Source organism: Bos indicus, chromosome 11, assembly GCF_029378745.1.
Source record: "Bos indicus isolate NIAB-ARS_2022 breed Sahiwal x Tharparkar chromosome 11, NIAB-ARS_B.indTharparkar_mat_pri_1.0, whole genome shotgun sequence".
Taxonomy (NCBI): Eukaryota; Metazoa; Chordata; class Mammalia; order Artiodactyla; family Bovidae; genus Bos; species Bos indicus.
In genome coordinates, this window is record NC_091770.1 from 45638779 (window position 1) to 45653919 (window position 15141).

The 15141-nt window shown below is 47.8% G+C and overlaps 1 protein-coding gene across 4 annotated transcripts in view; it reads right to left on the bottom strand.

Annotated features, from left to right (window-relative positions):
- NCK2 (NCK adaptor protein 2) overlaps positions 1-15141 on the bottom strand; it is a 115160-nt gene that overhangs the window by 15932 nt on the left and 84087 nt on the right. For 2 of the 4 annotated variants that reach the window (XM_070798768.1, XM_070798766.1), the window contains exons 3-4: positions 10726-10967; positions 3712-3925 (exon numbers count right to left, since the gene is read on the bottom strand). In XM_070798768.1, coding sequence (XP_070654869.1) covers positions 3712-3925; positions 10726-10951 — 440 coding nt within the window. In that variant the 5' untranslated portion in view covers positions 10952-10967. Of the gene's footprint in view, positions 1-3711; positions 3926-10725; positions 10968-14246; positions 14361-15141 lie in introns of all 4 variants that reach the window. The other 2 variants (XM_070798769.1, XM_070798770.1) reach the window with 2 other exon arrangements.

Here is a 15141-nt window from a genome sequence, read left to right on the forward strand (position 1 = left end):
TCTTCCCAGGGCCTGGGGCCTGGTTCAGGGCGGGCATTCAACTAACGTCTGCCAGTTTAACAAGCTCCATTTTCTATCTCACCATCACAAGTTTGTCTGCCTCATCAGTCCTTGCAGACTGATCTCTTCAGGGATACACACCTGGGCTGCCAGGAGAGCTCAGGTTAATTAGGAGCAGCCTGATACCCACCCCTGCCCCCCACCCCTAAGTACACACTGCTGACTCCTCCATATGCCTTGAGATCCTCCCCTGTCCAGGCACCACATGTCTGTAAGCCAGCAACTCCATGGCCAAGGCGGGAGGCCCTACTCTAGCCAGGCTATGTTCCCGGAACCTGAGGGCACCATTTCCTGACCCACCCTCTGTGCCCCCACTCTCCCAAGTTGCAGCAAACCCAGGAGATTTTACTTTTTTTATTCCTAGGCATGTGCACCTTAGGCTTACACCTTACCCTGCAATGAAATGTGCTATTATATGCCATACGGAGCCCCAAGTTCAGGGAGGGGATGTCTAGGACCGGAGGGAGGAAGGAGAAATGGATGGCTGTTGGATGGATGGGACCTCCCATCCCTGTGGCAAACCCACATGGCCTGGGTCGAGCTGACAGGACAAAGGAGCAAGTCACCATCCATGTGCCCAGATGGTCCCCTTTCCCATGGGCAGACTTGCCAGAAGCTGGCACAGAGGGAGATGTGTTGGGGCAAAGTACACCATCAATGGATCCACGAGTCCAGAAGCAGAACTTCCATTCCTGCTCCTAAGAGAGCCCGTTTCCCCATGAGCAGGCAGTCAAATAACATAACTGAATGTGTAAGCCTGGAAAAAAAAAAAACTGGTTCAGAAGCATAGGATTTTCTACCAAATGTGAAAGTCAAATGGTAGCACAGATGCCAGGGTAAAGAATTTTTGAAAGGTTTTCATTATAAATTGTAATTAAAAATACATATTTAGTACCTCTCAACACATATACCCGATCCATCAGCACAAGCATCTCTGAATGTGATGTGCCTGGGGGGGTGGGGCGGTGGTTGGGAGGTGGCAAGCATTCACTATGACCTTCTGAAGCATCACTTAGCGTCTGTCACTGGCAGAGGCTCACAAGAGCAACTTTTTGAGCCCACACCTGCTCGGTAAAATGAAATACAATAACGAAGAACAGAGTGCACACAGGGTCAACACATTTGTGGGGTGACTGGCTGGCAGACAACTGAACCCCAGCTCTGACCAGGCTCCAAGCTCAGCTCCTGCCCCACTGGCTTGTGGCCTGGCGGTTCTGCACTCTCTCTACTGGGTTTCTGCATCTGTAGCACGAGGATGTCAGTGGCCCTGCAGGGGTAGGTGGGGCAACTGTGAGAGTCCGAAGCCTGAGGAAAGGACATGTGCAGTGTCCAGCGCACAGCAGGAGCTGTACAACTGTGGCTGTGGTGTTTACTGCTATTATCAGTCCATACGTTGTTTTCCTTTCTGGGTGAGGACAAAGGTCCAATGGAGAAAACAACAGATGGTGCTTTCTCCAGAGATGTGCATGTGTCTGTTTTTCCCTAAAATGCTCCTGTGGGACTGGGTGGTGGGGGGTGCACAGCTGACCAGTCCTGCCTGCTGGGTTGGGAGCTGCTGAGACACGAGGGCCCCTCTGAAGTGTCCCAGGAGAAGATGCTCCTCAGTGCAAAGTGGGCCTTCAGGGAGGGAGTAAAAGAGATACTCCATCTCCCAAGGCTCTAGGACCACATGCCACTCTGGACGAGGCACACGCTGGTGACGAGGCACATGCAGGCTCCAAGAGAGGTCTTAAGGGGCTGGGCTCCAGACCCCAATTCCCGCCACCCACCCTGGCCCTGGGCTGCTCCCAGCTGTGCCACGAAGCACTTTGTTACCCGGGACAAGTATGTCAACCTGCCTGATGGTCACAGAAGAGCTCTGGGCCAGGTCATCTCCAGGGTCTTGCCAGGATTCTACAGAGACACCAAGCTGTCAAATGAACCTCACTTTTCAAACTCAACTGTACATACTAGGCTATAAGAAACAACCACAGAAGAACTGTAAGTGGTCCATCTGGTTCTTACAGCCAACTCTTGTCACTAGAGTTTGGCTGAACACATGGGCTAATATGACAGGACCATTACCTCACATCACTGCAGAAAGACACCTCGACCACTTCACCACCAATTCACGCTCCACTATAAATGCCCACTTGTAAATTTCCCAAGTCAGACCCTCAACTGTTTTGCTTCTGTTTTGCTCCTGAAAAATCAAAAATACAAAATAGATGAAGGTTCCCTGCCAGCAGCTACTCCAGGACAGCTGGCTTCCAGGAGGAAACGTAGGCACAGCCCCAGCTTGAACACTCCCCAAGATGTGACCTCCAGAGGCTTCCCAGCTGTGAGAACCACTGGGACAATCCAGACGCTCACAGAATCCATGAGTTCAGAAGCAGAGAAAGGAAGCTGAGAGTTGAGAAAAAGCGACAGCAGCCTGGAGAGATCAGGGAATGACTTGGAGACAAAGATGATGTGAACAAGTGCTTGGTGAGGAGCAAAGGAACATCCCGCCTACCCAAAATCACTGATGCCTGACAGTCAGACCCTGGCCAGCTCAGGTCAGCAGGAGCTCTCCAGATGCCCACTTGCCCTCCTGTACCTAGAGCTGTGGTGGGCATAGGGTGGGGGTGCAGGAGAGAAGGAGCCTGCTTGGCCAGCAGCCTGAGGGGCTCTGCAGTCAGCTCCATGGCACCCACCCTGAACAATGTTCCCCGCACCCACACTGGCTCCTGGGAACAGGCGTGAATGTGTAATCGGGGAAAGGAACGTTTGAGACATATGCATGGGGTCTAAAAATGAGCCAGGCCATATGGGGAAGCACAGTTAGAAACACGGCAAGAAGGCTTTACTTAAACTCTCAGCATTTTTAGTCTACGTTTCTTCTATAACTGAAGGCTCCCATTTGAGTAACTTGAGTCAAGAAAGGGTGTTCTGTAGAAAAATGATTATTTTAATAAGAAGCAACTTAGGTGCCAGTTGCTGGGAAATACCTTACCTGCTGTCCTCGTCCTTCCTTGGGGCACAAGGGGCCAGGGGATGACGCATCTGGTTTCACAACCCCCATGTCACCGCACACCTGCTTCTCCTCGGCTTCTCGAGGGGGCAGCCCCTCCTCCTTCCCATGGCCCCTCCTGGCTTTTCTCCCATTAGCATTCTTCTGAACAATCTGTCTCTATTTTCTCTCTAATTATCCACCCACTGATCTGTTGTGAGTTGTTTTACATTTTTTGTTCTAAATACTTGGACGCTCATGATATACGGAAACAAATCCAAGTTTATTTTGGGTGCTGGCACCACAGTTTCTGTAGACGTCTCCACTGTCTGTGGGCACTGCATTTGGCAGGTCGTCTGTACTGTGAATGATCTCGTGAGACAGAAAGCTAGAGAGTTCTAAATTATGGCATGTTATATGTAATTCAGGTTCGCACAACTGTATAGATTATACGGCAGAGACTGAAGAGGTAAACCTCAAGTGTTAAAAGTGGCTCTGAAAACCCAGAGTCCTTGCTATAACATGGTAAAGAGATAATTAGAGAAGCTGGATGTTTAAAATCAAACTGATCTCTCTCAATATTCTTTGCATGCGCTACATACAAACTCAGGGGGTGGCTTGTTGTTGTTCAGTCCCTCAGTCATGTCTGACTCTTTGTGACCCCATGAACATCAGCATACCAGACTCCCCTGTCCTTCACCATCTCCCGGAGCTTGCTCAAACTCATGTGCATTGAGTCTGTGATGCCATCCAACCATCTCATCCTCTGTCGCCCTCTTCTTCTTTTGCCTTCAATCTTCCCCAGATTGAGGGTCTTTTCCAACGAGTCGGCTCTTTGCATCAGGTGGCCAAAGTAGTGGAGCTTCAGCATCAGGGGAGTGGTTTGGTTTTGTACTTTTTTGAAATGAAAAAAAAAAAAAAAAGTACTTTTTTGTACTGGTTCCTTAGATGGTGACTTCATTTAGGAAGTTATGTTTAAATGACATGTAGAAAGACTATCAGTAATTTTCTTATCCTTTATGGACATTCAACCTAGAAAACCAAACTACGTATAAGACAAATGTAAAGAATGAGCTTCTCCTCTTAGGTTGTTTATAGAAAATACAAAAACACTGAGCATCCTGACCACTGACCAAGCAAGGAGACCAAACTCATATAGTAAACCTCCTTTCTAGCATGTGTTGAAATCAGGCTTTGGCAGAAAGGGCAGATACTTGAGCACCAACTGCCTGGTGACAGCCGGTACTGACTCCAGCAGGAAGTCCCCTCCGCAATCTTATTCTGATTCTACATGTATACTGAGCCAACAAATGGAAACGCCAAAAGTCATTACTTCTGGGTGATAAGATCACAAGTGATTTCTGTTTTATCCTATTTTCCAAAAATTTTTTAAATAAGTATGCCTTCCTTCAATGAACAGTTTGATAAAAGACAGGCTTTGAAAGAGATGACAATTCTGAGGGCTACCTGAGTACGGAAATCATGTCATACCAAAAGCCTGTGAATGGCAAAGACAAGAGAATGTGCTTGCTGCCAAAGAGACTGCTGCCAAAATGGAAATCAATTTACAGAAAGGGAAGAGGTGTACTCCTGGGACATTTGGCTTCTCAATCATTTTCATTAATAGCTCCCGCTCCCCTCAACATTAAAGGAACCGGGTTAGTTATTGATAAGTGAGTCCCTCGGGGCCAAGAGTAAAGGATGCTCATGAAGTAGCTAGTCCTCTACAGTCCCAGGGCACAGCACGGGTGGGAGAAAACCAACACAGCCTTGCAGGTGGGGCCAGGAGTGACTGGATGCACCAATGCTTCTAGAAGGATAAAAGAGGAGCCGAGGGGCACTGTCCAGTCCTTTCCAGTGGCCCACGGGGGACAGCACCACTGTTCCAATGAGCCCCACGCATCCGGGCCAGGGTAGTTCCTCCGGTCCACCCACACTCAAGACCCAGGGGCTGAGCGCTACCCCTTCTTCCGTCCCACTGGGCTTCACTCCTGACATGCACAAGGACACAGGGCTGGCCCCACAGCACAACGACACTCATCTCAAAGCCTTGGGCTATTGTTCCCAGAGGTGACTCAGCAGGAATCAAGGAGCTTAGAGGGACTTCCAAGGGACAGAGAAGGAGGAACAACTCCAGATCAGCCTGAGATAATCACGGACCGTGGCATTCCTTGCCCTGGGCTCATCTGGACAGATTGCCTGCTGCCTGCCCTGGTCAGACCTGCCATGGATGTTTGTGACTACAGCAGAGACCCACAGACCTGTGGGGCCCGAAAGGGCAGCCCAAGGCCGCAGCATCACAGAGGTGGGGCCCCGAGGTGCTTTCTGACCGTCTTTCTCTCCTGTCTCTGTTGTAACAAAGATGTGTTTATTGAACTGGCTGAAGCAGCCTGGACTGGTCCAGCAAGAAGCAAGATTTCCTCCCCTGCCTGCTGCAGACCCACAAAGGACTGCTGGATGATTACAGAAAGTCCTGAGCCACGGCCTGGGGATGTTCTGGGGAAGATTCAGTTGGCACGTTCACGCCCAGTGGCAGCCTCGTTTTCAGGTCTGATCTCAGCAGGTGCTCGGTGATCCTCTGATCTCTGAATGGTGATGGTGGTTTAGTCACTCAGTCATGTCCAACTCACTCTTGCGACCCATGGACTGCAGCCTGCCAGGCTCCTCTGTCCATGGGGTTTTCCAGGCAAGAATACTGGAGTGAGCTGCCATTTCCTTCTCCAGGGGATCTTCCGGACCCAGGAATAGAACCTAGGCCACTTTATATCTGTCCATTTGGTTTAATGTTTGGTAAAGTTGTAAGAACAGCACAAAGGATATCTGTTTCCCTGAGCTGTCTGAGAGCAAGCTGCCGGTATCCTGTCCCATTACCTCAATACCTGGTGTGCATTTCCACACACACAGACAGCCTCCTCCTCAACACAACTCTGCCATCAAAACCAGGGCCTTAACACCAACACATGTTCACTGTCATACTCACACACCACTCAAGCTTTATGAATAAGACCCTGGTTTTTCATCTCTAAAATAGAGAACCTCATACCACTAGAATTTCCTTTTAACATCCTGGCTGCCTATCTTTGCTATAAAGTCCTGTCAAATGCCCACCCAGTTAAATCCTGATATTCGAGTTGGTTAAAAAAACAAACAAACAAATTTACCTACATACAGCACAGAGAACTCTGCTCAATGTTATGTGGCAGCCTGGATGGGAGGAGAGTTAGGAGGAGAATGCATACATGTACATGTACGACTGAGTCCCACTGCTCTTCACCTGAAACTACCACAACACTGTTAATCTGTTATACTCCAATATAAAATAAAAAAGTTTTTAAAAAAAATCCCAAGTTGTCCCATCTGTGCCTTTTCTTGCAGAAGTAAGTCGCTCAGTCAACCCCACATGGATACACTTTGAGGAACCTGGGAATTTCACTCCCGGGACCAGTCCCTGTCCAACCACAAGCCTCAACCCAGACAGCACAAGGTGTACTTCAGAGAGTGAGCAGTGGTCCTTCAGCAGCCTCTCTCTGCTCCCGGGTCTGGCATGAACTCAGAGAGGTGGAGTCTTGGTGCTAACCACCGGCAGGTGACTAACTGGCCTCAGGTCAGGTCACATAGAGGCCAAGGCTAAGGAACAGCCCTGGTGGCAGCCCACTGCTGGTTCAAGACACCGTGGGAGGTAGTCAGCAGTGGACATGTGGGCCTTGGAGCCAACCTTCCACTGGTGGCTACTAACAGGTTATAATGGAGCCGTGGTTCTATAGGCAGCCTGGTCAGTACCTGGGCCTAAGGTGACCACTGAGAAGACAGCTAACCTTTGGGACTGCAGCAGGGTCCAGCTACTCTCGAGAAGTAGCAAGAAAGATAGCTCTTCAATAAAATACCTCCCCAGCCAAGAAGATTTAGCACATGGCTTGACAACACCTCACCTGCATGGTTTTATGAGTCAGGTCATGGAAATACCAAGGCCAGGTCGGAGCCCAGGGATGTGCTGAGCCTTTAAAACATTACCTGCACTCTGCCAGGAGAAGCAATTCATAAGGACGGCTCCTTGTTATCAGTGGAAAAGTTCTCTTTGACTGTTCATGATCATGAGCTGAATACGAGAGATCTATGGTTGCATGTATGCATCAATGCACTGCCTGTATGCAAAGAAGTGCTCATGTTGTTTTACTTAACTATAAATTATTAAAAGAAAAGAAAGAATGTTATCTGTTTCCTAACAGAGAGCTCTTCGGGGGGAAGGCTCTGCTTTTTGTCTAGGGGCTTCCCAAGTGGCACTAATGATAAAGAGTCTGCCTGCCAATGAAGGAGACAGAAGAGACTCAGGTTTGATCCCTGGGTCGGGAAGATCCCCTGAAGGAGGGCGTGGCAACCTAGTATTCTTGCCTGGAAAATGCCATGGACAGAGGAGCCTGGCAGGCTACAGTCCATGGGTTGCAAAGACTGGACACGACTGAGCATGCCTACACACACTGCTTTCTGCCTAACAAAGGATGAGAAGCGACTGAATTAAAGTGGCGACCAACCTCAACCCAGTGCGGGAATGTTAAAAAGCCAGAGAGGCTCTGTGGATCAGTTGTCTGCAACCAGAGATGTCACCACGCATGTGGTACACAGGGACTTTGCTGGGAAGTCTGTGCTGTTTTGTGCCAAGCCAGGTGTCTGCCGGGGAAATCTTAATCTGGCTTTAACTATAGCAGGAGAATCACAAACATGGATGATGTCATGAGTAGCTATTAGAAGGTTGACACATGTGGTGTGGTTTCTGAGCCTGTTTTCACTATTTCTGATGCATGGTGGAGAGAAAATCCACTGGCTCTGTAATCCATCTAGGATCACACTGGAATTCCAACAGCACGCAGGTCACAGCGATTTAAACTGGAAGCCTTGGAAGGCTTAGCTCCAAAGACCAGCGGGAGGCAGGAGAGGATGGGGAAAGTCTTCGCACCTTCCTTCTCAACACTGATGCCACATCAGGTCTGATGATGGAGAGATAAGTCACTCCACCTCTTGTCGGGTGCCTCCCTTTTCAGTGACACTGCTTGAGGGGCCGATGGAGGACTCAAGCCAAGACAACAAGGTCTCTTTGTCCAAGAAAAGCAAGGCTTTGGGTGAGCAGGGTAAACACATCAAAGCGAAAAAGACCAACCACGAAGGGGGGCGTTTCTCCCAGGCGATGGGAATACTGAACCCCATGACCCTTTAGAGCGGGGGTCCCCAATCTCGGGTATCTAACGTCTAATGATCTGAGGTGGAGATGATGTAAGAATGATAGAAATAAAGTGCACAATAAATGTAATGTGTTCGAATCATCCTGGAACCATCCTCTCCCCTCTAGTCGGTGGAAAAACTGTCTTCCACGAAAACAGTCCCTGGTGCCAAAAAGGTTGAGGACCACTGCTTAGACTATAAACATTAACTGCTGTGGATTGATACGGATGTTCAGAACATAACTTTGTTGGTGTTTCTACAGTAAATAACGGTTGGCGCAAACGTTTCCAAGGCCTGACGGGGGAGGAAGGGTGGAGAAGGGTGGTCAGTCCCCAGAAAAGGAGCACGGTTCCCCAGCACAGCTCTCAAGTGCCAAGGAGAGCTGCACGGAGAGAGTTACAGAGGAGCGAATGTTGATTCTATTTAAGGAAGAGCTTTCTAGCAATCTGTGTTCTCCCAAAATGGAACTGGCTGGCTCCGTGGAAGGAGACATGAGCCTGCAGAGCTGGGTGGCCATCTGTTGGGGCGGGGGAGAAAACCTGGCACTCCACACGTGGACAAGCTGGCTGAGTGATGCCCCCTGAGTCCTGGGAGTCCCAGAGACTGACCACGGCTCCTGAAAAATTGAACCCGAGCACAGATGTGCTTCACAGCTCAGCTGTCTTCTCGTTCTAAAAGCTGAAGGGAGGAAGGACAAGCTGTTCAAGGGGATTTGTGGGTAACTTGGAGGGCTACCTTCACCTTATTTCACTCCCCAGCAATCCATCCCATTTCTGGATGTTTCATTCTTTATTGCACTTCCCCTATGGCTCAGTGGTAAAGAATCCACCTGCAAATGCAGGAGATCCAAGTTTGATCCCTGGGTCGGGAAGATTCCCTGGAGGAGGAAAAGGCAACCTATTCCAGTATTCTTGCCTGGAAAATCCCATGGACAGATGAGCCTGGCAGGCTACAGTCCATGGGGTCACAAAGAGTCAAACATGACTTAGTGACTAAACAACATTATTCTTTACTAGAATCTTCAGAATATATTTTTTAAAAAGTATAAGAAAGAAGACAAAACAAATCAACAATGTTGAGCATCTCCAAAAAAAGGGACTTGAGTGGATGAGGAAAAGAAAAAATAAAACCAAGTTCAGGGCACTCCTAAAGTATTTACCTACTCATGCTTTCCGAAATTCTAGGTCACAGTTAATGGAGAGTTATACACACAGGACAACAGTCTTTCTTTCAAGTGACAAGCTTGGAAAAAAAGACAAACGGGGGTCACTTTCATGGAAAAGTGATGCAGTCACTTTCATGGAAAAGAATCAGATTGCTCATGAAAAGTGGAATTTCTCCATTGGGCACAGTCTACAGTAGCTGATATGATCCACACACAGGCCAGTGTCTCATTTCTCTTCCAGAGTCATGGAAATAACCTAACCCATGACACAAAATTACTCTCCAGTGGGTGAAGGCTTCACATGGTTTCAAAGAAAGTCAGTGGACTCTTTAAGATTGCAGAAAATGAAAGATGAATACTTTGCAACACTTACCACACTCAGAGCTTAATTTTCCTTTCAGTTTCCCTACCTGTTCCCCTCCCTCAAATGAAACTAATTCTCAGGTTAGAAATAAAAAGGAAAACTTCAAGGACATGTAATGTGGGTGATAACACTGACCTATTTCAAGAGCAAACTCTTCCGTGACAGCCAGTGGTCTCAGGGGTCACTATATGGTGCTCACAGAAGGAGATACCACAGACCTGACCTTCAGGAAGTAACTCTTACTCCCTCTGCAGCCGTGACTATTGCAAGGAAGCCTGATGCCCACACGAAGGCGAGACTGGACACCATCAACTCCAGTGGACCCAGGTGGCCTCTCTCATGTCCAGACACCAGGGAAGGGGACAGGCGCATGGGAAGAAAGCCAGGTGCCCAGCTGGCCCCCTGTGAGTCACCGCAGCGGCCTCGGCATCATACCACCCGCTCCGAGTCCCCACCTTAGCTGCCACCATGAGCAATTGTGGTATGAAATGCCGCCAATTCAACAGGGGGAAACAATTCGCCAGGTTCCAGGTGCTTTTCACCATCTCCTCTACTCACAAAGGCCCCATGCACAGGATTTAGTGGGAAAAAAGACTGGATGGAATGACCCGGGCAGAGCTGTGGACGTGCCTGGAGGGGCTAATTCCCATCTCAGGCCCCTCCAGAACATTGATGCCAGGAGACTGAGATGTAAAGGGGGGGAGGTGGAGGTTCAAAACACACAGAAGGGTCAGCTTACAGAATCCTCCAAACTTGAACATCTTGAGGAAATGACAGGCTATTTCTGCACTGCATCTCAAAGTCCAGAGACTTTTAAAAAAGACAAGTAGAAAGATGCCTTTTTTTCCTCAAACACAAATGAAAAAGACAACCCCTCCCACCCCCTGCCCTGAGAGTGCTCCCCCTCTGGGCTGGGGTACAGCCCAGGGGCCCACTACGCCCACCACTCACCAAGCGTGTCCTTGATGTTCTTCACCAGCGAGCCCTTCTTCAGGCTGTTTTTCCTCTCCACGTAGTTGGACGGCACATAGCCTGTCCGGTTGGCTGCGTTGCGCACCCGCCACCACGTCTTGGAGTCGTCCAGCAGCCACAGGCGCTCGTTCTTCTTGATGTCCAGCTCCTGATCCTGCTGGGCTGTGTAATCCCACTTGGCTATGACGATGACCTCCTCTGTCATCTTTCATGGAGTACTTCTGCCAGCAAAACATTTGAAGAGAGTCATTAGAGCCCTGGCCAAACACCACTGCATCCACTTGGAAAACTACACCCTGACAGCTTTTTATTACTTGGCAACCATCAAAAAGAATGAAGTGATGCCATTTGCAGCAACATGGATGGACCTAAAGATATCATACGAACTGAGGCAAGTCAGACAGAGAAGGGGAAACTGTATGACATCCCCTACATGTGCACTCTCAAAGGACACGGTACAAATGAATCTCACTTACAAAACAGAAACACACTCAGACACTTAAGAGAACTTACGGTGGCCAGGGGAAAGGCTGGGGGAAGGGATAGTTAGGGAGTGTGGGATGGACATGTACACACTGCTATACTTAAAATGGATAACCAACAAGGACTTACTGTAGTGCACTGGAAACTCTGCCCAATATCATGTGGCAGCCTGGATGGGAGGGGAGTTTGGGGGAGAATGGAGACATGTACATGTATGGCTGAGTCCCTTTGCTGTTCACCTGAAACTATCACAACGTTGTTAAGCAGCTATACTCCAATACAAAATAAAAGGATTTAAAAAACAAGTCGGCAACTGGCTGTCTCTGGGGTCTTGAAAAAACCTTAAGATGACCTTCCTTCAACAAGCTTTAGTATTTTGTTTAGAAAGGACAAAATGCTTGACCTTATCAAGCAAATCTTAATTTTGCACAGTGGGAACTCTGTATGCTTTGCTTAAAACAACAAAAGCCTTCCAAAATCTTCTACATAAAATAACCGTACCATAATTAAATATGTTCAGTTCAGTCACTCAGTCGTGTCCGACTCTTTATGACCCCATGGATTGCAACACGCCAGGCCCCCCTGTTCATCACCACCTTCTGTAGTTTACTCAAATTCATGTCCATTGAGTCAGTGATGCCATCCAACCATTTCATCTTCTGTTCATTGGTTAAGTAATACCAGATTCTTATAGCTGACATCGTTACATCCATCCATTTTCTCAGGATAAGCTGAATTTTCTGAACATATTTAATGCCTGTGACACACTCAAACTGAAGTAGTATCTTGGACTGAATCCTCAAATATGAAAATAGTGAAATCCAAGTGAAGTCTGGGGCTTCCCTGGTGACTCAGAGGTGAAGAATCTGCCTGCCAATGCAGGAGACATGGGTTTGATCCCTGGGTCGAGAAGATCCCCTGGAGGAGGAAAGGGCAACCCACTCTAGTATTCTTGCCTGGGAAATTCCATGGACAGAGGAGCCTGGTAGGCTACAGGCCACAGGGTCACAAAGAGTCAGACATGACTGAGTGACTAAATAACAACAGCAACAAAGTGAAGTTACTCAATAGTTTACCACTAATCAACTCTTACTTCTGACAAATGTCCCTGGTCAGGCAAGATGTTAGCACTTAGAAAACCGAGTGGGGGATATTTGGAATGCTTTGCACTATCTTTGCAGCTTTTCCATAAATATAAAATTATTCTTGGAACCTGAAACACAGATGTTTATAGTGGCTTCATTCATAACTGCCAAGATTTGGGAGTCATCCAGCTGTCCATCAGGAGGTGATGGGTAAATCAACTACGGTCCAGACAAATAATGGAATGTTATTGATTGTTGTTGTTTAGTTCCTGAGTTGTGTCTGACTCACTAAGACCTGCGAGGCTACTCTGTCCGTGAGATTTTCCCAGACAAGAATACTGGAATGGGTTGCCATTTCCTTCTCCAGGGGATATTCCCAATCCAAAGATTGAACCTGCGTCTCCTGCACTGGCAGGCAGATTCTTTACAACTGAGCCAGCAAGGAAGCCCCAGTGAAATATTACTCAGTGATAAAAAGAAATGAGCTGTCAAGCCATGAAAAGACATGGAGGAACTTCAGATGCATATAAGACTACGTGGAAGAAGCCTACCCGAGAAGGCTGCAGACTGTGATTCTCACAAAGACTCTTTCTGTGACCAAACTTGAGTCAGACTCCTCTGAATTCTCTGCGCAGACTAGGCATCAACTCTCTGCATTCTAGCAAGAATCCTGAGGTGACGCCTCTTCTTAGGAGGTATCCTGTGAGGTCAGTACAGCCAGAAACGCCCTCTCACCTCTGATGCTTCCTCTCTGTGCTCCCTACCCCCTCACTCCTGGACTACAAACTCCCTCCCTCTTCCCTCCTGTAGGTGGATGTGAGCCCAGTCTCTCTCAACTATGGCAAAAGTCCCTCAAAGTACTTCCCTGAGTAAAATCAGCTAAATCATGCTTTAAAAAGTGTCATGTTTTCTTCAATAAATCCAAGAACATAACATTCCAGAAATGGCAAAACTATGGAGACATTGCAAAGATCAGCGACAGAGGGAAAGATGACTGGGTGGAACACAGGGATTTTTAGAGCAGTCTGACAATTTTGCACGATACAGTCCACTATTGTGGACACATGTCATGACACATTTGTCAAGACCCACAAATGTGCAATACCAAGAGTGAACCGTAATACAAAATGACTCCAAAACTAAAAGTTTATCAAAACAACAAAGAATTCAGTATATTACATACCTCAGAAAGTCAGTTCTCGAAGTAACAAATAGTAAAAGTGTATCTGAATGACTACAATAACTATGGTTACTGTTTAGTTCTTCAGTCATATCCAACTCTTTGTGACCCCCATGAACCATAGCCCACCAGGCTCCTCTGTCCACGTAATTCTCCAGGCAAGAATATTGGAGTGGGTTGCCATTTCCTCCTCCAGGGGATCTTCCCAACCCAAGGATCAAACCTACATCTCCTGCATTGGCAGGAAGATTTTTTACCACTCAGCCACCGGGGAAGCTCCACAATGACTATAGTTATGAGCTATTTCCTAACTTCTCAGGTAGAAGATGGGCCAGTATGTTTGCAACAGAAAAATTCAACATTCAGTCCTTTAAATGACTACACATTTACTCAAAACTAGGAAGACATGAATAATGGAAAGGCTCTTGACTCAAACCCTCTCCTTTTCTGACAGGGAGGAGTTCTCATTATTTACAGGGGCTACTTCAGGATGACAGAGGGGACCTAGCGCACTGACTCCACAGAAGAATGAATCCCATTTTTAAATAACATGATACTCTCTGCTGCTAGATGCTAAAGACACTTATAAATAATACATGTTCTCCTCCTTCATGAATTAACTTCCAGACTTACAGATAACAAACCTTTGGGGACGGAGATGATTAATAAACCTTATGCATAATGTACACAATATCCAGGGAGACAGTTTACACAAAGCTCATTTCCAAACTGTAGGCAATACTGTTATCTACCTTCAGAAAATCTCAAGTCCACGGGTGTCTCCACATGTACTGAACTCACTGTCAGGTTTGATTTTTGAAGGTCATGGAGGTCATTTCTCTTTTTTCAGTCGTGAAGGGAGGGGCCTGAGCAGTAAAAGGAATGGGGTTCAGACAGTATTTTATTGGGGTACCAGGTTTGTGTCTTAAATTACAGTTGTTTTAAAGAGAGATTTTAACAAGAACAGCACATCACTCAAGACCAGTCAAAGCAATCTATAAATTTTCTGTACAATTTAACTGCATGAAAAAGCTGGTAAGTTAGGCTCTGGCTGGCATGGTAGGTTTCAGTGCAGGTTGACAATCACAGGGAAAGGAGCCTAGAACATGCTGTGCCTGGCTCTACCCTCATCGGTCACCTGGGACCCCTAGGAGCGGGGGCTGAACATCCCTAGGGTATCACAGGCCTCAGGTGACTCTGACAGCCCTCCTTGAAGGTGCTCCTCCTGGGTCCGGAGCAGGGAGTGTTGGAAGTGAGTGCTCAGTCTAGGGGAGGACATTGGTGTGCACAGGGTGCTCGTTTAATCTCCAAACACCCACCTCTTGGGGAAGTGTGAACTTTAAAGAGAGACAATCAGAGATTCAGTGACTTGCTGAACAATAGAGCCAGGACTTGAGCCCAGGGTTGTGCTCCTGTGCTCACTTCTTGGGTGAGTGATCACAGCCCACCATCAACCACCACCTCACCCTAGCAATCACAGCGCTCCATCAACCACCTCACCCCAATGACCACACTCCTCCATCAACAACCACAACAATAACCACACCCCCCATCAACAACCAATCACAGTCAGTGCACAGGTCTACCCACCCCGCCCACCAGCACCCAGGCCACAGACCCCACTCTGTCTTCCCTTGGCCATTCAGG